Source organism: Sciurus vulgaris (genome assembly GCF_902686455.1).
Source record: "Sciurus vulgaris genome assembly, chromosome: 3".
NCBI classification, from domain to species: Eukaryota; Metazoa; Chordata; class Mammalia; order Rodentia; family Sciuridae; genus Sciurus; species Sciurus vulgaris.
Genome location: NC_136463.1, coordinates 175,854,531 through 175,878,062, shown reverse-complemented (window position 1 = coordinate 175,878,062; position 23,532 = coordinate 175,854,531). Strand labels below are relative to the sequence as shown.

The following is a 23,532-nucleotide window of genomic DNA, read 5'->3' as shown; positions in this document are numbered from 1 at the left end:
ATGTACAGGCAGATTATTAAAAATAGTATATTTTTATTTAACATGCACTTCCTGCCCATCTATTTTTACATAATCAGAAACCATAAAGTTCCAGAAAAAAAACTGCTTCAAATTATAACTAAAAATTAATTGGAGAAAACTGATGAAACCAGGTATCCGTTTGAGAAGTTATGGAAATTTATGTGCCTAAAAATTGGGTGCATATGTAATATGAAAACATTTTTAAATGCTCACCTCAGACCTATGGTGATATTAAAATATAATATACTCACTGGCAAAAAAGGATATATTTATTAGTAATCTTCAAGGAAAAGTGATCACTAGGGATGCACTGAAATGTATTCCTGTCCATCAGGTATCCGAAGCTCATGGACTTGTATGTGAAGTTTCTAATATGCCTTTAAGGTTGCAATGTTTCTGAGTCAGAGAAATAAAGTGTCCCCTCCCTACAATGTGCACACGATAAAGACACAGGTGATGACAGGCAACTGCATAAGTCACAGCTGCCTCAGGCTTATTAATGATCATGGTCCTTCGAGAACTGTGTTGTGGCGTTTCCTTCTACCGTCAGTTCTCTTGTATTTTAATATATGCACAGTCATGAAAAGTAGGAAAGTCAAATTTTTAAAACCAAGGTTTGGATCATGATGATCATTACTAGCATGTTGGGGAATGAACTTAGTTGCATGTCTTATGAGCTGATTGGTAACAATGGAATCATTTCCGAAGTGTCACCCATAGCTGGGAAAGCACTTGCTCCGTAGAAGGCTCGGTGCTAAGCCATGTATGTCGTCGCCATGTCTCCGTTCGTCATCAGTGACACCTATGACTGGGTGCCTTTATCACTTCCTATTCATGGATAAGAAAGGCAAGAGAAGCAAAGTAACCCACTTGCAATGCTTACAGTTTGGCTTGCCACAGAGCCAATGTTCCAAGGCTGTCTGTGACCCTAACCGGTCACTTTCCCCATCAGTCACACAGGATTTCTCCTCTGGGAACAGTGCTCATTATCATCTAGATATCACATATGCTCTCTTTTAATCTTCTTTAGGACTTTTTAAAAGTTAGTGGCCAGGTTAGTAGGAAGATGTAGGAAGGTTTCTAGATAATGCAAAAGAGGGAAACCTAGTGAGTCTTGAGCGTCGTCTTTACAATTCATGGAATGCACCAGGTCTTTTCTCAAGTATTAGTGTTTTTAATCCTTGCAACATCCTTTGAAATCGATATTAAGGTCTCCAGTTTAACAAGAGGGAACAGGCTCAGAGAAGCTAAATAAATCAGAACTGGTAGCTGTAAGCAACTACATCTACCTACAAATTCTGTTTTCTTCAAAACTCCATGCTGGTTCTTCATAGACAATGTGCCACCAGAAAATGATACAAAAATTATAAAGGGGAATCACTGGTTGACTAGCAGACAGTATTTATCAATGATCACAATCTAACCATCTTGTCGATTATGTGAATTGTAAAATACTACCACTTGTAACATCCTGAAGAAAGTCATTATCTTTTCCCAACAAGATTTGATTCAAATAATAATGTCTCCTTTTGCTGTTTGTCCCAAGGCATGTTCTCTATGGGATGGCCAGCTTTTCTGAGCATTACAAAATATTAAAGAAGAAGGGGCAATGAAAGAAGATTCAGGAATGCAAGATACTCCATACAATGAGGTTAGACTATCATGATCTAATGCATAGTACTTAAATAAAAATATGCTCTGAATTGAAATGTTAAGCAAATAGAGGGAAAGGAGCTTATTCAGAAGTCAGACAGAGTTGCTGTATATTTAGTATGCACTAAAAAGATTATTTACAAATGCAATTCATCAAAAGCCTCACGGATTTCTTCAGAAAAACCTACAGACATGCAAACTGGTTATTTTTCATTAACAAATGAAATTACTAGGAATTACTTAACAATTTGGCAAAGAAAATAGAGTTCTCCCTATCAAGTAATAAAATATTCCACATGCCAATTTTTTATCTTAATATACGGGTGAGAAGAAAGGATACAAAATGTAAATTTGGGGGGTGGATTTTGATTAAATTTTACATGTGGTTCTATATTGATTTAGTACATATTGTAAGAAAAAAACAGTAAATGCAAATGCATATTAAGCATTTCAAATAATGCTTACAAACTTTTTCTTAAGACACTGTTGGAAACATTCCAACAATATTATGCATTTGTTTTAGAGCTTATGTAATTTGATTTAGTTGGACATTTATTAATTAATAACCACTACTCTATGTGAGACATTGAGTTAAGGATTAGGAAACAAAGACAAATAAGGCACAATTCCTGCACTTATAGAATTTACAATCTTGCTGAAGCATTCTTCAGGAGAGGGAGTGGCCAGCCAGAAACAGATGCCCAAGAATGATAAATGTAGACATCATATCTGGTTGCGATGAAAAGAAGAACAATTTTTGACATGAAAGTGATCGGAACATGGATGAATAGGACATAAATAAAAGTTCTGGATATTTTCACATGGAATATTGACATTCAGTAGGACCCAAAGGTGTCAAATGAGAAGAAAATTCTTGTAAGAGCAGCACAAAGACAGGCAAAAATGCAGAAAAGAGAAAGTATTCAGAGAATGGAGCAGAATAGTTTGGTATAGGCAAAGCGCAAAGTCAGTGTCTGCGGGTTGAGACATGAAGGGGGACAGTGGAGCCTAAGAGTGGAGCTCCTGGAAGTCTAGGCTGGGGAGTTTGGACCGGATTCCCTCAGAGGTTTATGGCGTTCCATTGCCAGATTCACCTCTTAGAGAGGAAGATTACCCCAGAGCAGCAGTTGGAGAGAGACTACACAGATTTGCTGGAAAACTACTGTAGGGATCTGGGCATGAAGGAAGAGTGGTGTGATCGAAGTCGGTGACAGGGACAACAGACAGAACTAGAAAGGACAGGAGGCATCCCATAGATTTAAATTAGCACATCAGGTGCACAAGTCAGGTGGTCACAGTGAGGGAAGGGAAGACTTCGAGATGACTGCGCGATGTTCTGCTGGGTTGTCAACATCAATGACAGCCATCAGGAATCCCACTAGGAAAAATCTTGATAACGCAGTCGTTTTAAAACCAAGAGTCAGGGATGAGCACAACTTGAATCCCGTAAACTCTCATCCTGACGGGGGGGATTGCAGAACATCCTGGTGGAGCAGCTGTACATGTCTGTGGAGTTTCTCTGGAAGTCTGAGCGGTATGAACTCATTGCTGACGTCAACAAGCCCATCATTGCTGTCTTCGAGAAGCAACGAGACTTCAAGGTACGCATCTTAGAAGCTAGTGAAAACACCCTACCTGAAGTTGGTAAATTTCTTACCGTTTTCTAAACTAAGAACGCCCCTCTTTTGATGCCAGCCTCGTCTTCATGAAACCCTTTGATTTGTGGTTTCAGAAATTGTCAGATCTCTACTATGACATTCACCGGTCATACCTAAAGGTGGCAGAGGTGGTGAACTCAGAGAAGCGGCTATTTGGTCGCTACTACCGTGTGGCATTTTATGGGCAGGTAAGTTCACTAGAGGCGGCACGGTCTCTGAATTCTGTTGAATAGTGGGGTGTCGTCTTCATAGGACCTCTGACTACATGTGCAGTGCATGTGGGGTGGGGCGCTGGGTGTATCTGAGTGTTTCTCTGAATGGGAGCGTCTACGTGCTTATCCACGGGCACGTACCAAACTGGGGGGGCGGGGGGGAATGGACAGAGAAATCCTTAAGATTTAATACCAGTTAAGCTAAAAACAGTGATGTCCCACTTCTTGGATATAAAGGATGCTGACTTGCCCAGCATTCTCTTCCTTCCACTTCACCCCAGAATATCTAACCACAAGTTTATGTCATAGATTAAAGTGAAATCAAATTGGAACACAACTTAAGAAATGACCTTCAGAGCATTCTAGGAAATAAAAGGCTCCCAGGGGCTCCACCCTGCCAAACCTTCCACTTCTCGATCACGTGATTTCTTCTCCCCTGCTCTCCTGTTACCAGTGTTTCCAAGCAGAACATCCTGTGGCCCTTTTGTTCTGTGTTGCAGGTCGATGTCCTTTGAAGGCTGTTTTTTCTCAATGTATTGTACAAGTAATGACAAGATGGAAAATACTCGCTAGCCATGGCATTGGCCTGAAAGTGAACGTATTACACATTAATGGTACATACCTATCTCCTCATGGCAGGACTTTAAGTGAAATAGACCCAGGCGCCATCCTGCTTCTTTTTGGGAAGGCTCACGACCTTCTTCTGTTTCAGCAGTGTATTTCAGACTGCTGACCTGCAGACACACGTGCCATCCCTGGCTTTCACAGTTGCAATAACTCACACTTCCCGCTTTCCTCCCCCATTCCCGCCATGAAGGGCTTCTGCACATAATGTCTTTTTCTCTTCAGAATCCCTTAAGGCCACGGCTGGAGCTAAATCCAGCGCAATTGTGCTAGATCATTTCCCATGGAAGTCTCCTGAAAAGTCTCTATTTTCCTCATCACCAAACTAACATCTGAGTTCATGAGAATGGATTGTCCCTACCTGGTGAGAAGTATCAATGAGTGGCCACTTAAGCAGCTCATCAGCTTCACCCTTCCTGGCTCTCTCCTTTCCCAGCAGCATCAGGAGCGTGGAGACATGGAAATCTAGTGGCTGAGAACACAGTCCACAGGAAATAGCAAGATTCAGATATTTAGGAGGAGTCTATGGAAAGAAATCTGAACTATCTGTAGTACAATTGTCTTTTGGAGAAGAGAGAAGCATGAGACTCTCAGGGAGAGGAGAGGGAAAGGTAGCTAGGAAGCCATGAAGAAAATATGCAATGTGTGGCCTTGGTGAACCATTAGCAAGAAAAATGGCAGAAAACCCTATCAGGAAGGGCATATGGGAGTTGAGGAATTGAAGGGAAAAGACAGGGTTTCGAGGGAGATGGCTACAGACTAACTGAGCATTCGAGAAGTGGGACACAGGATGGGTGTTGGCCTAACCGAAGTACAACTGCTGTCCTTCCCTGACCTTGGCAATGAAAGAGTAGTGAACCACCTCTGAGACCCTGGTCATGAACACCAGATTAGAATCTGATGGTTTCTCCAACAACTAAGATACAGTCGAACAGGTAGAAACAAATCGTGCTGCTTTCCAACTAGTTTTTAATGCAGATGTTTACTCTTTTCTTCTTTTGGTCTTGATTGTTCCAGGCCGTGGTAAGTTCGCCTCCTCTCTCCACATTTGCATGCTCTAATAATCCTCACACTTCCCTCTGTCTGGTTTTACTGAAACTTAACTTTTTTGTGCAAATTCATATCTGGCTCAAAGGGAAAGATAACCCTGCTCCCATTCATTTTGGAGTCATCCCAAATTTCGTAAACTAAATTGTGTTTATTTTGGTTATCTGAATTACAAAAATGTATCCTTTCTTTTTCCATATATTCTCTATTTCCACAAAGATAGAGATTGTGTTCTAAAAGAATTACACACACACACACACACACACACACACACACAAATATGAACCACATATTTTAAACAGATGTAAAGGAGACTTAGTATTGGAAGTAGCCTGCTTATTTCAGGCCATGAATTACAGCTAATTAAGATGAAGGTGGTTAGAATTTCAGAAACTGGAGTGATGGCTAAGGATGGGCACCTTCCCTAAAGTCCTGAAAGAACCTTTGCCCTTTTCCAAAGAGTATCTTGGACAGATGGGGCTCTACTTGGTGGTAAGATCTGAGCATCGTTAGTGGTATCATTCTCAACACAGAAACTGAACAGGGAAATAAATCTTTATCTAATAAGTAAAGTCTCCAGAGATGTAGAGATAAGTGAGGTAAGAGATTTGAAAAACAAGCAAAGGCAGAAATAACCTTCCAGTGCCTAGAGATCTTGAGGAGAATTATCTTTGCGTGATTTTGTGCCACACGAAGTCACCCATGAACTCATTTTTCTACCTACAAAAATGACAGCTTCTCTGATTTGCCATATATTGTCCATTAAACTGAAAAAAAGTTATTTCGCTATCCACACATTGTCCCCATACAGCTCACTTGTCTAGCACATACTTTTTTGTAATTCTTTAAATTCCTTCCAACCTCCATGCCATATGGGTATTTTCTACCTTCATTTATAAATTTGGGGCCATGAGTCCTTAACTCACCTACTAAAAGATACTTGAAATTCCCTGTACTAAATAGAGTGGGCCATGGGGAAGGACTGGGACAGCTACTTTCAAATGACCTAACTTTGTTCTTTTTTCAGATTCCTTAGTAATGCATGCTGATTGTGTGCCTGACTTGTTTTCTAAATGCTGCCAGTAATCTCAATTGTCTTTTACAAAAAATTTCATTCCAAGCTTAAAAGGCAAAGTGTTTTCTTAAATGTACAGACGTGAGTACATGCCTAACATAACTAAGCATGGCTCTCCAAGCTGAAACCCCAGCCCTCGAAATAAGGAGACCCAGTGGAGGCCGTCCTGAGAAGCAGAACTCAGAGCCTCAGTCTGCACTGTGCAGAGGGTATTCAAATGTTCATCCCAAGACGCCAAATGACCAGAGTGACCTCTGGTATTCAACAGGAGCGGGAAGCTCACAGTCCTCCACACTTGATAAATAGGCACAAAATAGATTTGTACATCTTCTGAAATGTGTGCAGAATTAAAGGTTCCAAAGGTCTGAGATGAAATCTTGACTACTTGATTAGCATAATTGCTGTGGTCCGAAATAATTTCTTAACCACGATAGTATTTTATGCTCCTGTAAAACTCATCTTTTAACATCCATATGGATGTCTTACAATCACATTAAAAAGATTATGGGAATATAATATGCAATAGGCTCTTCACCCCCAAAAGGCCTTTGAGTATGTATTTTAGGGTCCTGTCTGGACTGGTGCTTTTCCTTTTATCATATTGGCTATGGTATTTAATATTAATCATGTCTGCAAGGAGCCAGATGTTAGAAATCAAGTTGAAAACTGTTCTTCCACAGCAGGGATTTTCAAAACGCAAGTCTTGCGTAGCATGAAGTTTCTGACACAGCACCTGGCATCATTGGCTATGGAAATTTTACACACAGCAGCCTACATAAAGTGTTCCCCCAAGTTCCATGAAGTAGTCATTTCCAGAATAATAAAACAGCACTGGTGATCAAACACCACTATAATCAGTGAACTTCTTAGGTCCTGGTGTTTAGCACAAAAGCAAGCAAGTAGCTACCCATTGCATAACTTAAAAGATCAGATGGCCCTGGAATTAATGAACTGGAAGACCTGGGGGAATTTTATTCTATGCACCAAAGAATTCAAATTCATGATTCTCAATCATGCCTGCTTGAGTGTAGATGCATCTCAGAATTTTAATAGAAAAAAAGAATTAGGGAAGGAGCATGTATAGTGTGAAACACCCCAGCTCCACTTAGCATGTGATCTACCCTTTCAGCTCCTCGCCTATATGAAGATCACTGATCTTGACACACACGCATGCATATGTAGTCCACACATATACACACACATAGAGTCAGACATAATTGAGTTCATATGTATATGGAACCCTCTCTCTGCATCCCTATAGCTCCTCTTCTCGAAGCATTTAGCCTGTTATTCACATTTTCTGACCTTCTTTTGTACACTAGGTTCCTCTTGGAATGCATTCTTCTGATCGTAAATTTTGGATCTGTCAATTATAATAGCAGGGGTACTTACATATGCCATCCCAGTGATAATCCGGGGTCATTGAAAGATGCTGAAGTACCTTCAAAAACATCTGAGTCAATGATTTTCTTTGTCAGTTTGTTGAAGTACATTTTTATCCTGATGTATTACCCTGAAGTTTCATTATCCATGCATGCTAATGCTACTGACTCAAAGTCCTTCTTTAACTCAAAGGTGCTCTTTGCTAACCACAACAAATTAAGGTACTTACTGCAACATAAAATGACATTTTAAAAATCAAACTAGGGTTGGAGTTGTGGCTCAATTGTAGAGTGCTTGCCTGGCATGTGTGAGGCACTGGATTCAATCCTCAGCACCAAATAAAAATAAATAATAAATAGGTATTTTGTCCATCTACAACTAAAAAATATTTTTAAAAAAATTGAACTAGCAATGGAAATGCAGAGACCACATTTCCTGGTGCCTGGTAAGGCAGTCGATTCATAACCTTGGAACCAAAGCTAAAAGGAATCTTCCCCTGGGCTGTCATCACCTGCCCATTTAGAAATCATTTATTCTATAGACAGGGCGGAAGTTGTAGCTAACTGGGCTCTGCCCTGATAATTTCCCTGGTGAAAGGTAAGCACACAGCCCAAACATCACGTGGCTGCCGTTTGTCTGGCTTCAAAAGCTCTTTACCCAAACCCTGGTAGACAACAGGTTAAATTCTTTATTCTGCCCCACTCCTTCTTAACCATTTTATAAAATAGTCTAATAGGTTCACATTCCTGTGTTCTTCAGGACAGTTCCAATCACAGCTTCTTTCTGATAGTCACTTACCAAAATATTGAAATGAGTAGAATGAATAGAGCTTTTGTAATAAGGGAAATTGTAGTTACAATGCAAGAAAAGCCAAAGGTACGTATTTTAAGCGCTTAATGCTGAGTGAAGCAGTTTCTCTGCATCTGTGTCAGAGCACAGATTGCTTCATGGATCTGGAATTGTTCTTCTTCAGTTGCTGTCCCTGTCCTTGTCACGGCCAACACTCACCAGAAATGGACTGCGCCAGACACCTTACTCGGGGCTTCCCAACAGACTGCTGAGTCTGCACTTTTCCCATCCTATAGACCAAGTATCTGTAGTGAAAGAAAGTCACAGGTCATGACCCAGCTCACCAAGGTTCATGATAACGGCCATAAATACTACTTCCTACCACTCATTTTCTGCTAACTCCAGATTCAGAAATTTGTCAGGGAAAAATTCACAGTGAAAATGTCTCTGTGTACTAGTTTTCAGCTGTGGTGAACAAAAAAATCTTTTTCTAAAACCTGGAAGCATTTTCGTCTTTGAATTGAAGTTGTAAATGCTGCTTTCGCTGTGGCCCTGCAGGGATTCTGGTTGATGGCCTCAGAGTCTTATTTCTATGATGTGTCAGTCTGTCAATTTTAGCCACTAACTTCTGACCCGGAATCAGACAAAGTCCACAAAGACAGCAGTGGAAAAACATAGCAGGCGGGAAGCCAGATGGGGGCGGGTCCTCACCACCTGCAAAGCCCAGATGAATGGTAGGGAGCTGCTTTCCATGATTTCAGAAGCATCAGTGACCTTGTAGCACATGAGGTATTGGATACTCATAATCTGAAGTTTATTCAGTAAAGACCTCTTTACTAAAAACAGTGAGATCTTTTCCAGTTATCTCTGGAGCAAATATACCTTTGGGGGATGAATGTCCTAAGAATGATATGATTTCATTCATCTCTTCAACAAACACAGAGTGACCCCCCTCCAATTTTAAAGGCCAGGAAGTACCCTAAACTCTGGGCATGCATTTGTTGAACAAGACACATTTGCTGAAAGCCCAAAATCAATTAGGAAGATGGACAAGGATACAAGCAATTACCTGCTTGACAAGGACAGTGCCGAGGAGGGACCCTGTGTCTTGACTTCTGCAAATGACAGCTGCAGCCCAGCCTCTTGTGATACAAAGTGTCCTTTTAATGTCTATCCCATTTACATATGTGGGAATACAAGTATACAGCACCATATGAATTTAATAATGCAAATCCAGTAATACTCTCAGATTGCCTCACATCAGCCGTGAAAAAAATACAGCATTGGAGTTTTGTTCATGTTTATTTTACATAACATGAATACTTTTAGTCAAAATGATTTTTTAAACATAACTAGGTTTCTTTTGAGCTCCAGTATCTACACCCAACCCTCAAAAGCAGTTTCTTTGCAGGGAAATTCTGCAGTCAGAAGAAACCACAATTGTGGGCTCTTTGCTGTGAGTTTCAATAATATTCTGAGGCCACATGTATTTCCACAGAAAAAAATAGTTTCTATTCTTTCAAAGAAGAGGAATCATAAATATTTCCTCACTCAGTTATCTGCAGATAATGGAATATTTCCTTCCCCTGCTTCAAACCAAACCAAATAGTAGAGGCTAAACCCTGCTTGCTCCTATGGAATAAAAGTGATGGCATGGGTGCTATTCTTAATCCTATAAGGTCATGAATTTTAAGAGTGGAAAAGTTATATTAGTAAAGTAAATCGAGTAGTTGAGTTACATGTAGCTAGATTGCATCAGGTCCCGTCATATAGATAGACATAAAGTTACTTTTTAGCTAGCAGTAATTGGGAGCATACCACCACATGTTTCTGTCGCAACAGTTCAGAGTGTCATGATTCTTCAACTAAAACAATGTGGATTATTTCAACCAATCTAGATGTTCTTCATGCCACACCGTGTTACTGTGCTAGTTTCAAAGACTTGGAGAAGACCTTATACAAAACCATACCCAGTACTCTGAAAATAATGCCCCAAATTTTTGTGTTCTACCCCAGGCTGCCACAAAGAGGGCATTCTTCCCCAAAATATGTGCAAGCAGGTATTAACATTGATTTCTACAAATAGAAAAATATATTTAATGAGGTTCTTTGACATGGCAAGGAATATTTACATTCATGTGCAGTTTATAACGTGATTTTTGTCTTCATTTGTTTTTTTTTTTCTAATTTGAATTTGTAGGGTGCTAATCAATGGCTTGGATAGGCAGCCAAAAGAGCTGGATATAGTTTTTTTAAGTAAATGACTATCTTTGTTTTGCTTGTAATTTGCACTGGAATTGCCTGATAAAATCAGTGGTTCATTGCTATTCCATAGGGTTTTTTTGAAGGAAGAAGAGGGTAAAGAGTATATTTATAAGAGCCTAAGCTGACAGGTCTCTCTGAGATTTCCCAAAGACTACTCAAACTCTATGCAGACAAATTTGGAGCAGACAATGTGAAGATAATCCAGGATTCCAACAAGGTAGGAAAATAAGATTTATGCACGTTCTAAGACTCAACTTAGGTTTTTATTGTCATTTGTTTTTTAACTATTGTTTTAATTTTCTATCTGACTCTGCAAAGTGAAGTATCAAAATTATTTGGGGTGTTTTGCTTGTGATTGGCCCATGATTCATATTCATATTCTCATTATCTATCTATCTATCTATCTATCTATCTTCTATCTATCTATCTATCTATCTCTATCTCTATCTCTCTATCTCTTGGTCAAAAGCACCATACAGTTTTGTCTGAGTAACTCTGGTCATCTTCCAGGTAGCCTACTAAATCCTCTACTTCTCACATGGTTATTTGGTTCAAATAGCAAATTCAGTGTTAAAGTGATTGCACGCCGAAGGAGGACCTGGAGGAAACAACAGGTTGAAAATATTGATTCCATCAAGAGGCCTTCCTGGGACCATTCCCGATTTGAAAGCTGTCCCTGTGACAGGACTAGACTACAATTACATTATATTTGCCTGTGAAAATCTACTTAACCTCTTGCTTCAAAAAAAAAATGCCTATGTCCTCTCATTAGATTATCAGATCTTCTTCTATATTCTCATTCATCTAGCCACCTCTAGTAAGCACCTACTATGTGCCAGGGCCAAACTAGGAGCTGGGGTGTGCACAGCCTCTTCCTCCCAGACCTCCAGTTCCCGTGGGCCAAAAGGAAAAGGACTCATGTAAACAGTCACTAGAATGCAATGAGGTGCCCCCAGGGAGACATGGCTCCAGTAGCACAGGGAGAGCCCAGGGCAGAGGACTCTGAACTTTTCCCTGGACATTGCTTCCCAGAGGTAACCTTGAAATTGCAGGGTGAGCAGTGTTTTCCTAGAAGCAGTGAGAATTTAGGAAGCTCAGCACATGCAATGAAATAAAGGAAGGAAAGAGAATATGTGTTAGAGAATGGCAAAGCTCTGAAAATCAAAACTGGATAAAGGAAGGCCGGCAGGAGGTTGCTGGCCTAGTTAGCAGATTCGCTGATTGGCCTACTACATGATTGCAATGGTTGTAGGGTTCTGTTGGGACATGGAAGAGTTTTTATTATTATTATTATATTATTATCATCATCATTGTTCTGCCTCTGCTGGCCGTTGGAGGGGTTTAGGTCCAAGATCACTGCGTCTGGGTAGAAATTGTTCCAAATGTTGCTCATCATTATTCTTAGCTTGAATGGTACAGTCATCTTCCCTATTCAGTAGTGACACTTTGAGTGGAAGCATAGAGCTCTAGTAGGATGGAGAAAAATGCCCGCTGTGGTGTCAAAAGTGACTTGGGTCTTCATTCCACCCAACACATACTCATCCCCTGGTGATCGGAGACCGAGTAACTGGCCAGTCTGCACCTCCACTTTTAAACTGTAAAATGGTCACAATTCTTTCCCCTTAGAGTGTAATTATGAATAGCATTACAAAAACGTTCACGAGGTTCCTCAAATCTCTGAAATTGGATACGGAGTGGATAGGTTAGACCCATGGAGAAAAAATGGTAGATTTTAAATCCTTCAAGAAGTCATTAAAAAAAGAGGCTGAGAATCATCCCTTCCAGCCTCAAAGGAGAGCCAAAGCAATTCTTGGGACCTCTAAACTATTCTCCTGCTATTTGTCAAGCCCATTCACCAAGCAACTTTAGTAAGGAATGGAATAAAATGTCCTCTTGCAGGTAATAGACAATGAAAAAATGTAAAAACTTGCAGTCATGTCACAGGTTAATCAGCTGATCCCATAACCAGACAAGGAACCTCCCAACCACATTACAGTCGAAACCAATGGTCCCGCCTAGGTGCGTGGCTAAGTCACAGAGAACAAAGAGAGGCATCTCCACCTCCCGGAGACTTGCACTGCACTCACAGGTGACTGAAGGTTCATCCAGAAGGAAATAGAGGATAAATAACATGCCCTGGCAGGCAGTGTGACAGAGCCTCGGTCCTTAAACTGACTCCAGTCCGCTGCTTCCACGGCGGGGTTGCTGGACCACGGCCAGCCCAGGTCCTTTTGGTCTCACCAGGTCTGAAGTGATAATTGACCATTCTCCTCCAAGGGAAGAGGGACAGCCTTCTCAGGACGCCAGCTCAGGGAAAGAGCCTCCGGGCTTGCTTTCAGACGCACCTTGCGGCTCACACTCTTATTTGCCCCTAATGCGTTAACACAGGTAAACCCCAAGGATTTGGACCCCAAATACGCCTACATCCAGGTGACTTATGTACTCCATTCTTTGAAGAAAAGGAAACATAGAGGGACCGGAAGACCAGACTTTGAAATGCACCACAACATCAACCGCTTCGTCTTCGAGACGCCCTTTACGCTGTCGGGCAAGAAGCACGGTGGAGTGGCGGAGCAGTGCAAGCGGAGGACGGTGCTGACAAGTAGGTGCAGCAGCCCCCGAGCCACCCGCCATGCGCACACGCAGAGCGCCAGACGCTGCAATCCCTTCCTTAGGCTCCATCAGCGCCAATAGAGCTATTTCGGTCCTGCAGATAATCAACCCAAGTGTTCTGACTTGGGAATACTTACCAAGAAGGCCAGATTCCCCCCTTAACTTGTTAGAGGGAAGAGGCTTGAGAGGGAACCTGAGAATTTTCAACTGAGTTACTTTGCGCTGATCATTCTTCACTGGGACCTTACAGTCTTGAGGGTCATGGTTGTCAGCGTCCCTGGGAAAGCCCCAAGGCACTGGACTTTCCGCTGCCATCTCCCTGCGTCTACACTCAGTTGCTTCAGGTTTAAGGGCTCTCTATCACCTTGTGTGGTTTCAAATCACTGCGGGAATCAGAGTCTTCCTCTAAAACGTCGCAGGGCTTGATCGCCAGCCCCCTCTCAGCGCTATCCAGATCTATTCTGTGAGCCCGTCATTCTTTCATGTATTCAGCAGACACTTACTGAGTGCCTGCTAGGTGCGGGTACTGTTCCTGGCAATTGCAATCAACATGAATCTTGCCCTAAAGGTGCTCACAGTCAGGTAGGAGAAAGAACCCAAGTAAAGCAAGAATTTCAGTTCACACAGCATGAAATAGGGATGGGATCAGCCCTAGAAGCTCTGAAGGCAAATGAGGGGGAAGGTGAGCAAGCAGAATTGGAGGGCTTTCCCAGCTGCCTTGGCCCGGGTGTGGTCCTGGGCTGCACAGTAGACATGTTACTAGCATCAGTGTCCAAACTACCAGGTGCATTCACATCAGGAAACTTGTCCAGGACTTCTGTAATTTAAAAAAAAAAAAAAAAAAAAAAAAAACTAGAAGAAAGTTGGTATATACTATGCAGTATTTATTTGAACATTCTTTATTGTGGGCTAGTGTAGATCTTAATTGAAGTTGCAGTGAAAGCTATAATCTTTTCAGTGTTTAACTACCCTAAAGATCTTACCTGTCCCCAAGCATGCATTCACATTAGTTGGTAAAGGGCAGAAGAGTATGCCTGGTGGGGCACCTGGGGCAAAAGGCATCTAGAAGAAGAACGTAAACACACACAGACAAGCAGATGGAATGAGCTATGAAATGACACAAGATCCTCTAGATCTCCAGGAAACCCTGGACTCCCCACTAACCCTTAAATCCCTCGGTGTGGCTTTTGTGCAGCAAGTCATTTGTTCCCCTATGTGAAGAAGAGGATCCAGGTCGTCAGCCAGTCGAGCACAGAATTGAATCCTATTGAAGTGGCAATTGATGAAATGTCCAGGAAGGTCTCTGAGCTTAACCAGCTTTGCACGATGGACGAAGTGGACATGATCAGACTGCAGCTCAAACTCCAAGGCAGTGTCAGCGTGAAGGTGAGTAGCATTGCCCAGAGCGGAGATGAACGCAGCCAGTGAAACTTGGTATAAAACATCCTGAAAATTGCTTTTACAAAAGACATAAGAGACATTTTTGCTATTTGTGATACAATCCAATATCTTTATCTGAATCATTAGAATTATGTCTAGTAGTAAATGCACATCAATTGTGCCAAACACCTATAGATACACCTGTAAGTGGAACTGAGATCAGATTTCTTCTTCAACCCTCCCATCCTGCCTTCTCTGGATAAACTTTGTTCTGTATCTGCATCCTAATGAATGAATCAACTAATGAATAAACATGAACCTCTTTTACATATCTGTTATTAAGAGCCTTATAAAATTGTTCCCAAACAAATCCGGAAATAGAATGCTTACTCGTTCATAAAATGTGCATCAGTGCTTCTCTGGCTGTCAGGGTTGTGACAGGAGGCAGACAGAAAGCTCACAGTGGTCGATTGAGGGGAAAAGAACAAGCAAACTATCTGCAAAATGTGGGCAGCTCCCAAGAAACCAGCAAGGGTTGTGCAGGGGCTAGCGATACTCGGGGTGTTACCACCCCAAACCCAGAGCAGTGGTGGAAATGGCAAGCTCTTGAGGGTGGACAGGTGCGGCCTCTGCTAGAGGATTGTGAGAACACCTGACGCTCCATCCCAACTTGGCTTGGACCGGGGCGAGGAGAGTGAGCCCAGAGTGTAATCGGCAATCAAAGGAAGAGAATCCCTTCGCACTGTGTCTTTAAAGATCAAAATGCCAACCATAGAAACAAAAAGCTGTACCCCATTTGTGCACAATTAATCAAAATGCAGTCTTTAAGAATAAAAAAAATTATTTTAAAAAATCAAAATGCCAAAATCCATAATGAACAAAGAACTAATTGTTCAAATGAAGGTGGGCAGGTAACAGAGCCCTGCTGAGCTGTCCTGGAGCCTGAGGCAAAGGGAAAAAAAATAAGATGATGCTGATCCTCACCCTGAGCGCACTCCCCTCCCCACCCCCACTTGTCTGGTCCCCACGGGCTAGCTCAACAAGAAAAGTACCCAGAAGGCAAGGGATCCATTGTCCTGCTGCAGATGAGGTGGCTTCCCTAGGCACATACTGAGTAGAGGAAGAGAGGATGGACCTGGAGAGGAAAAGGAGAACATGCCTTGCTGACTTCCGCATTTCTCTAGTAGCAACGCCCGGGCTCCTGACATCTGAGGTCCTCTCAGGTTCAGCAGTAGTGTGCTTCGGGTACCTGATCCTTCTAGAGCCCCATGCACAGTATGCACTGAGGAATGAAGCCCTCCACTGGTGTGGCCTTGCTGCCCCTGGCACTGTATTCATCCGGCCACTCTGACAGATGCCTCCTTGGACGGTGATCTAAGAGACTGTCAGGCGGACCCAGGGAAAGAGGGCTTTTTGTGGCGGGGCACCACCACAGTCACTGTGCAATGGCTTTTCAGGACAGCTACGTGCCTGGTAGAAAAAACAATTCAACTAGCTTATCAAGCATTTGATTCCCAAAATATTACATTGAAATACAGTGAATGTATTTAAGTTAATAGAAGCGATTGGTTCTCAAAGCTATTAGGAAACACTGATCGGACAGCGAGGACATGGCAAAATGTGAAGGAGCTGGCAAGTGATGGGGTCTGGGAAGAGCGGTGGGAAGGACAGAGCTCAGACACACCCCTTAGTGGCCTCGTGAGTGGTCAGATAGAACAGGAATTCAAATTAGTGGATCACAGGCAGGGAGAGAGGATCAGGGTGCCACCTGAGGGGCACAAACAGTGGCCACTCCTTCCATCTGTGGAGAAGGGTCCATGGAGGAGGCGGGGTCAACCTCAGCCAATGCTCTTTTCCTAGGTCAATGCTGGGCCAATGGCCTATGCACGAGCTTTTCTTGAAGAAACTAATGCAAAGAAATACCCTGACAACCAAGTCAAACTTTTGAAGGAAATATTCAGGTAAGATTCTCTTTGTTGGAATCATCTCCCTTGAACTCCTTCTGACAGAGAGGCATGAATTCGCCCATCCATACCCATTCAAGGTGGCAGAGTCCATCAGCAGCCCAACTCTGAATCCAGAGTCCCTGGACTCAGGGTCGTTTCGTATGGATAGTTTTTAATCGGTTTCATGCTATCGCTAAAGGCAATTCGCAGATGCCTGCGGGCAGGCCCTCGACGTGAATGAGCGCCTCATCAAGGAGGGACCAGCTGGAGTACCAGGAAGAGCTGCGGTCCCATTATAAGGACATGCTGAGAGAACTCTCGGCGATCATGAATGAGCAGGTGAGCGCTCCCCGGTGAATGGGCACTGTAAGCGGATAGAAAGTGTCCCCGCCGGGCTGGAGAGGTTCTCTTTTCTTCTTCTGAAATCACTGTTATTCCATCAGCATCGTGTTCTCGCCACATGCACAGCAGCTCAAAGCAGAGATTAGAGAAAAATCTATAGGGAAAGAATATGAGAACCCAGACGCTTTCCAGTTTTTAAAGATGTTTATCCAATCCATGTGAACCGTTGGTTTTCTATAATAAAGGGGTCTGATGTGATTTTGAGGAGCTTTGTGGGCAATTCCCATTAGAACTTGGTGCCACTCTCTGTCACCCCTGCTTGGGGACCTCACAACTGCCAGCATGTGGTCTGGAGTTCCACACTTCACCACTAGAGGTCTCTGCACCATGCCCCAAAAGAACCTCAGGACTAGCCATGAGCTTTTACTTACAAGACTCCTTTGCAAGAGACTGGGCCTCCCACAGATGTGCACAATTGGATAAAACTCAACCCTTACCCCACAACCCTTACCCACAAGTAAGTTGTCCATGATTTCAGACATGCATGCAGCATGTTCTGCAAGACTGCACAAAGTGTGGCTATTCCATAATGTGGGGTGCTAAAAACCAAGTCGTTCAAAACCAAGCACTACTTCCTTAGCCTGCTTCCAGCATCCAGCAACCCTCACACTCTACCTGGACGTGGCATTACCTGTGTTCTTTACAAAGAACGAGCAGGACAGAACTTGAACTAGTCACCTGATGATGATACCTCACACATAGTAGTCCCTCAATTAACATTAGTGATCCTTCCTTTCCATAAATGACCTAGCATTATTAACGCTACTTGCAAAACATGAAAAGGATTCAGTCTATCATGTGCCTTATATACTATTTTTCCTTCTTTCTATCTTCTCATAACCATATCTTTAACTCTGTACAATAGCTAAAGAAAGAAATGTTTGATTGACTTATGTAAAGAAAAATGAATCTCCCTGGACAAGATCCCTAATGGAAGTAGTATTGGTGTGGGCTTTTGGAGGGGTGATGGGAATTAAATTCTTGGGCGAGGCCTTGAAAGCATGGGGGGAATTATAAATCTGGGACAGAAACAAAAAGAACAAAGGCTGGAAAAGATGAAGGAATGCTTGTCTCTGACTCTAGATCACGTCTGACTTTAAAACTGGCAAAAATGCTTTTCTCTTTTCTCCTGGCAGCTCTGTCGAGGTCCGTGTTTATACAGCTTCTGTTCCTCTGTGTCTAGTATTTCCCTCAGTACTGTGAGCAAAATTGGTATGTTTCTCTTTCCTTATGTCTCCCCTGTCCTTTGTGACCTGCTGATGTAACTATCTCCTATCCTAGCTGTGCATTTCAAACCCCTTCCAAGTGGCTAGTGTTCTCCAAGGTTTTTATTTAATTAAAACAACTTCATTTCCATTTCAAGATCAGTCACTGTGGGGGGTGGGGAGGGATCCTCGTGATAAAAACTAAAGTTAACCATTTAGTTTTTAAAAAGAAACTTCATATTCTACCAGCTTCTAGAATGCGTTTCAGCCCATTTGTCTCCAAAACAAAGATGCACTACACCCCAGATGCCAAAACCAAAATCAAAGACCAGGTGACCAGGTGATTAAGGGGAAAGGAAAATAATTTCTTTTATAGGAAACCTTTGCTAAAAGAAGGAAAATTTGCCTCTGGGCTTCCTAGAAACTGACTGTTCAGTAAAAGAAATAGATCTGTCAGCAGGAAAGACAAACTTTGTCCTGGTCCTGAGCTTTGATGGGTCTTTGTCACATAAGTGGTTATATATGGGAGTGACTTCATATACCTATATGCTTGGGCACATATTCTGGAAACACAGAATATTTTCTATTTCCAAAAATGAAAATAGAAAAATAGAATTATTTATGCAGTTCATTCCAAGAGTGTCCAGAAAAGCCTAAGCAAGAAGAATGTTCTGAAATCATCTAGTTAATTAAAGAACCTTCCATATAAGGGAAGAGATGGAGTAGGATAAAGAGGATGCTGGTGTGTAAAATGGAGATGCTGAGATGGAGGCATTTAAATCGGTAGTGACAGGCAATAATTACTTTTATAGGCAGCCAGAATTTCACAGTGTTTTATAAACAGCCAAAAAAAAAAAAAAAACAGTAATTCTTTTGGCTGGGGCCAAAGCAACGCATGTAAGTACAGAGATGAAATATAAATATAAGATGCTCATTTGGAGTGTGTTTCAACATTCAGTGGGAATGACAGCAGAGTGAAGTCAACTGCAGTAATGAGCATCAAATATAAAGCACAGAGAAGGGAACAGACCCGTTCTGTTAGTGCCACGCGTGCAGGAGATGAAAGTGAATTGCTGAGAGAGCCCCGGATGCTCTTCGAACACGTTATCAACCAAATTATTCATGCAGAGCCTTGTGTCACTGATCCTGAGAATTCATTGGTAGTATGGGAAACTCAGATGCCAAGTGCTCTCTGGGGGACCAAAGTAGCAATTCTCTCCTGGAAGAGGGGTAAAGCTGCAGATCCTGGCAAGGGTGGTCAAGTGTAGGGTCATGGGAAAATCTTCATATCTTGGAATTCAAAATATTCCTTAAGTCTGTTGTGTTCAACGATACCTTTTAGAGGTGCCTGGGGTTTTTGCGGATGCTGTTATTGTTGTGTTTACATGTCGTTATTTGAATAGGTCAGATTCTAAGAAAGTATCACGGAGACATATTAACATTATTTTCAAGCAAAATCAGGGCAAGTTTAATTTTTTTTTATATTTCCACTAATGCAAACATTTAAATGTGACTTCTGATCTACCCCAGCCCCTTTTGATAGATTTTGGCAATATAAACTCTTAGATTAGAATGAAATTCTGGAGTTACTCAGATGCATTTGTAAGTTTCATTCAAACATTTATTAATGTGATTCTACTTTAAATATCAATTCACTGACTAGCTGGGAGGGAACAAATCCTTCAGATCTCCTTCAACAAATGTGTTTTTTTTTTGTTTGTTTGTTTTTGTTTTTGTTTTGTTTTGTTTTGTTTTTTTGTTTGTTTTTTTTTTTCCAAAATTGAGAGGTATACCCATTAGGAATAAAAAAATCACCGTTCTGAGTTTTAATTTTGTATTTGGGGACACACATGCTAACCTCTCTGTTATCCTTGTGCCGTGTTGTGTCGCTGCGGTCTGAAGATTACGGGCAGGGACGACCCAGCAAAGCGCGGAGTGGAACGAGCTTGCACGCGTGTAACTAGCAAGGCGCCTCCGGCTCCACCGCTGGTCTCCATCTCTCCGGGTGCTGAAGGCTAAGAGGAGGTCCGAAGGCCTCCGGGAGGACTTTCAGAATCCGCAGCTCATCTCGGGGAAGAGAAGGATAGATTTAATTTATTTGAAGTTTTTACAGTGTTAATATTTTTGTTTACCTCGCTAGCTTGAGAATTTTGCCAGCCTCTGAATTTGCACATTTCTTTTGATTTTTTATTTTCCCATTGAGTGGTGTTGATCAAGCCAAGCTGAATATTTGCCATGATTCCAATGAATGTGTAGCTAAAAAGCAAACTCCGAGTTTGCTGTCGGTTACAACATGTTCAATACGTGGTCCTAGTACACATATTTTAAAGGTTAAAGTGAATGTTTTTGTAACATTTAAGCATATTTCAGATGTAAATAGAAGATTGTAAAATATATGGTTTTTTACCAAATTTAAAAGAACGTTTTTTTAGTTATTACTTATGACAGTACTAAAATTATATGATTACCATTTCAGATACCATTATATTAAAATATTTGTGTATGTGTAAAAAAGTGTTGATAAATACTAATCTTTAAAATTTGTGGAGTTCCTTTATTTGTAATATATGTGCTCTTAAAAACAATGGGATGTGAAATTATAAAAGTATTTTGTTGTTAATAGAAATAAAAAATACAGTTACTTTGCATTCAGTTTCCTCTTGATGGGTTGGTGAGTCAATGCTAAAGTAGCTAACAGATGTCTGATGAATGGAATTCCTTACACAATACTTATGATACCTTGCCAGAAGTCAGAAAAGGTCCTAAACCCAATGGGGACTTCCTCCAGAGATGAACTAAGTAAGTTAAGGGCTTCCAAACCTCGGAAAGTACTAGAATGATTTGAAGAAAACATAACGAATCAGAATCTTGAGGTAGACGTGAGGTTGGAGTAGCTTTCCAAGCTATTCACAAATACTCCTTTTATACACCCTACAAATTTGTGGTAGGATTCACTTTCTTGCCTCTTTTGAAGTCAGCATGAGCATGGACCCTGCTTTAGCCAGTGAAATGTGAGCCATGGGCCACATGCAACTCTAAGGAGGAAGCTTTGCAAGCCAGTTAGTGGACCTGACTGATCCCTTCCCCTGGTATGGTTATCTTTGTCCCAGGTTCTAACCATCTACACCATGGCCACCCTTACACTTCTGCTGAGGGTCCAGGTGCACCCCAGGCAGGCAACAATTCATGTTAAGCTGATAATGAACAGCAGACCACCTGCTTCAGAATCAGGCAGGACGTGTGTGGCCTATTTCCATCAAACCTTCTGCAATGGAACACCTCAGGAGTGAAGTCCAGCAGCCAGGCCCGCGGGACTCTCAGACATACTCAGGTAGGAAACGCCAGAGTCCACTGTTAATTATTGACTCCAAAACATTCCTTTGCAGAAGACGAGACTTGGTAAGAACTGATTTTGAATTACCAAGATGTTGAATCCTTATTTTATATTCTTTTTCATGTTTACACAAATTTCTTAAATTAATACTCTTAAAAATAAGCTCAATTTTTAAAAATCGTGATAAACCTCCAAGTTCTAAAGATGGAAAGACTGAAAATAAGACACAGGTATCAAATACACAATTAAGTGGATCTCATACAGGGATGTCAGGTGTTTCTCTGTATCCTCATCCTTCATAATCCCAATCCATACCTGCCTGTCCATTCTCAGATTAAAACACAGAATGCCCAAATCACAAAGAAATTAACATGCCCCTTCATTTTTCTTCACAGTTAATTTATGCCCGTTATCTGTACCTCAGTGCATCCCTATTCTGTGTCTGCAGCCATTCAGAAGTCAATACCAATAGGTCAACCAGCACATTTCCTTCTTGATGACACACAGTTCTCTGAGGGATGCAGTTATGACAGAGAACATTGTACTGGAAATTCAACTTTCAGACCCCTGAATGTCGCTCAGTAGAAGGATTTCATCGTATTTTCAGGCTGATGATTTATCACCTTAATAATCAAACTCCAGAAAGCCAAAGTGTATACATATTATAAAATTCCAACACTCCTATGAGTATCAGAAAATAAAAAGCACTTGAGAGCAAATATGGCAAAATGATCCTAAAGCAATCAGTAGTTGCTCCGATTACAAATGGCCCCTATACCATACCCTTGCATCAGTCGAGAATGATAATATATGATCTATATGTATATGCATATATATCATGCTGATAATATATTTTGTTTAGAAAATGATGAAGTACAGGCAAAATTAGCATTCCAACTCTGCAGGAAGCCCCATCCCTTTCTTTTAGCTTCAATCCCCTCTGCTTGTCTATATGTACCCTCCACTAGAGTCACAACATGCTGTTAAAACACCTTTCTTCTTCTTCCCACAGAAAGCTCTCTTTCCTTTTCCTCCAGCCACATAAATGGAATCCATACACATGAGGACCCAATTTAATTCATATGTGTGGTGGGTGCTGCAATATCACACCTGGAACCACCCAGTGGGACTGGGGCTCCCATTGGTTAGCTGCAGAGCTTCTAGCAGATGAAGACTAGTAGAGATTGAATCCCTCTTGGCCAAGACTGGTTGTTGGAAAGAGAGAGGGACATGTGGGTTCTTCGTGGAGTGGTATATGGGTAAGTCATATGTTGGTCATAAGCTGCAAAGTTCCCATCAGCAATCCCAGCAACTCTTCTTTTTTTACATTATTCCAAAAGCAGTGGGTACAGATGCAAGCTGATTCTCAGTGTCCAAGGTCTGGGGACTACTAGGAGAGTTGCCTGTGAAAAATACCAATAAAAGGAGTTTGAAAACATTAAACAGTCTGTATTTTTAAGAGGGTGAGGGGTAACTTCAGAAATGCCAAAACTGGCATCTGAGAGCCAATCTTCTGCACCTCAAACCCAGTGGTGACCACAGCTAGGAGATCCTTGATCTTCGTATAAAACAGTCCCCTCCTGGCCATGAGTTCATTTGCCTGAGATGAAGCATGATAAGGTTTGATGGACCTATGGGCACACGAGAGGATCTGCTCTGGCCTGAGGGCAGGTAAGCAATGTTTGGATTCAGAACAGGAGTGTTAAAGGGTTCCGGGTGAATTATGGAGATGTCAGCAAAGAGAAAAAAATGTCCCATGAAATCTCTTTACCTCCTTTCCCTTCTGGATATTCCTGTCATGGAACACGTCAGACGTTCTGGGGGTTCAGAGAGGAATAGCTTGATGGAGAGATCATTAGTCACAAGACCCAAGAAACACTAACAGCAAATATACAGAGTTGGTCTTAGTGTGATCAGAAGTGAGA

General features: G+C 41.7%; 1 protein-coding gene across 1 annotated transcript in view; it reads left to right on the top strand.

Moving 5' to 3' along the window:
• The window catches only part of LOC306658337 (dedicator of cytokinesis protein 10-like), a gene marked incomplete at its 5' end in the record, with an annotated part of 43,112 nt that extends 22,231 nt beyond the window's left edge, over positions 1 to 20,881 (top strand). The window contains 14 exon segments of the mRNA XM_079135171.1: positions 1,568 to 1,607; positions 1,609 to 1,672; positions 3,153 to 3,275; positions 3,407 to 3,520; positions 10,798 to 10,809; positions 10,811 to 10,834; positions 10,840 to 10,944; positions 13,116 to 13,329; positions 14,536 to 14,726; positions 16,581 to 16,681; positions 16,866 to 16,923; positions 16,925 to 17,005; positions 18,205 to 18,280; positions 20,176 to 20,881. Coding sequence (XP_078991297.1) covers positions 1,568 to 1,607; positions 1,609 to 1,672; positions 3,153 to 3,275; positions 3,407 to 3,520; positions 10,798 to 10,809; positions 10,811 to 10,834; positions 10,840 to 10,944; positions 13,116 to 13,329; positions 14,536 to 14,726; positions 16,581 to 16,681; positions 16,866 to 16,923; positions 16,925 to 17,005; positions 18,205 to 18,280; positions 20,176 to 20,237 — 1,265 coding nt within the window. The 3' untranslated portion in view covers positions 20,238 to 20,881.
• Positions 20,882 to 23,532: the final 2,651 nt, after the last annotated feature.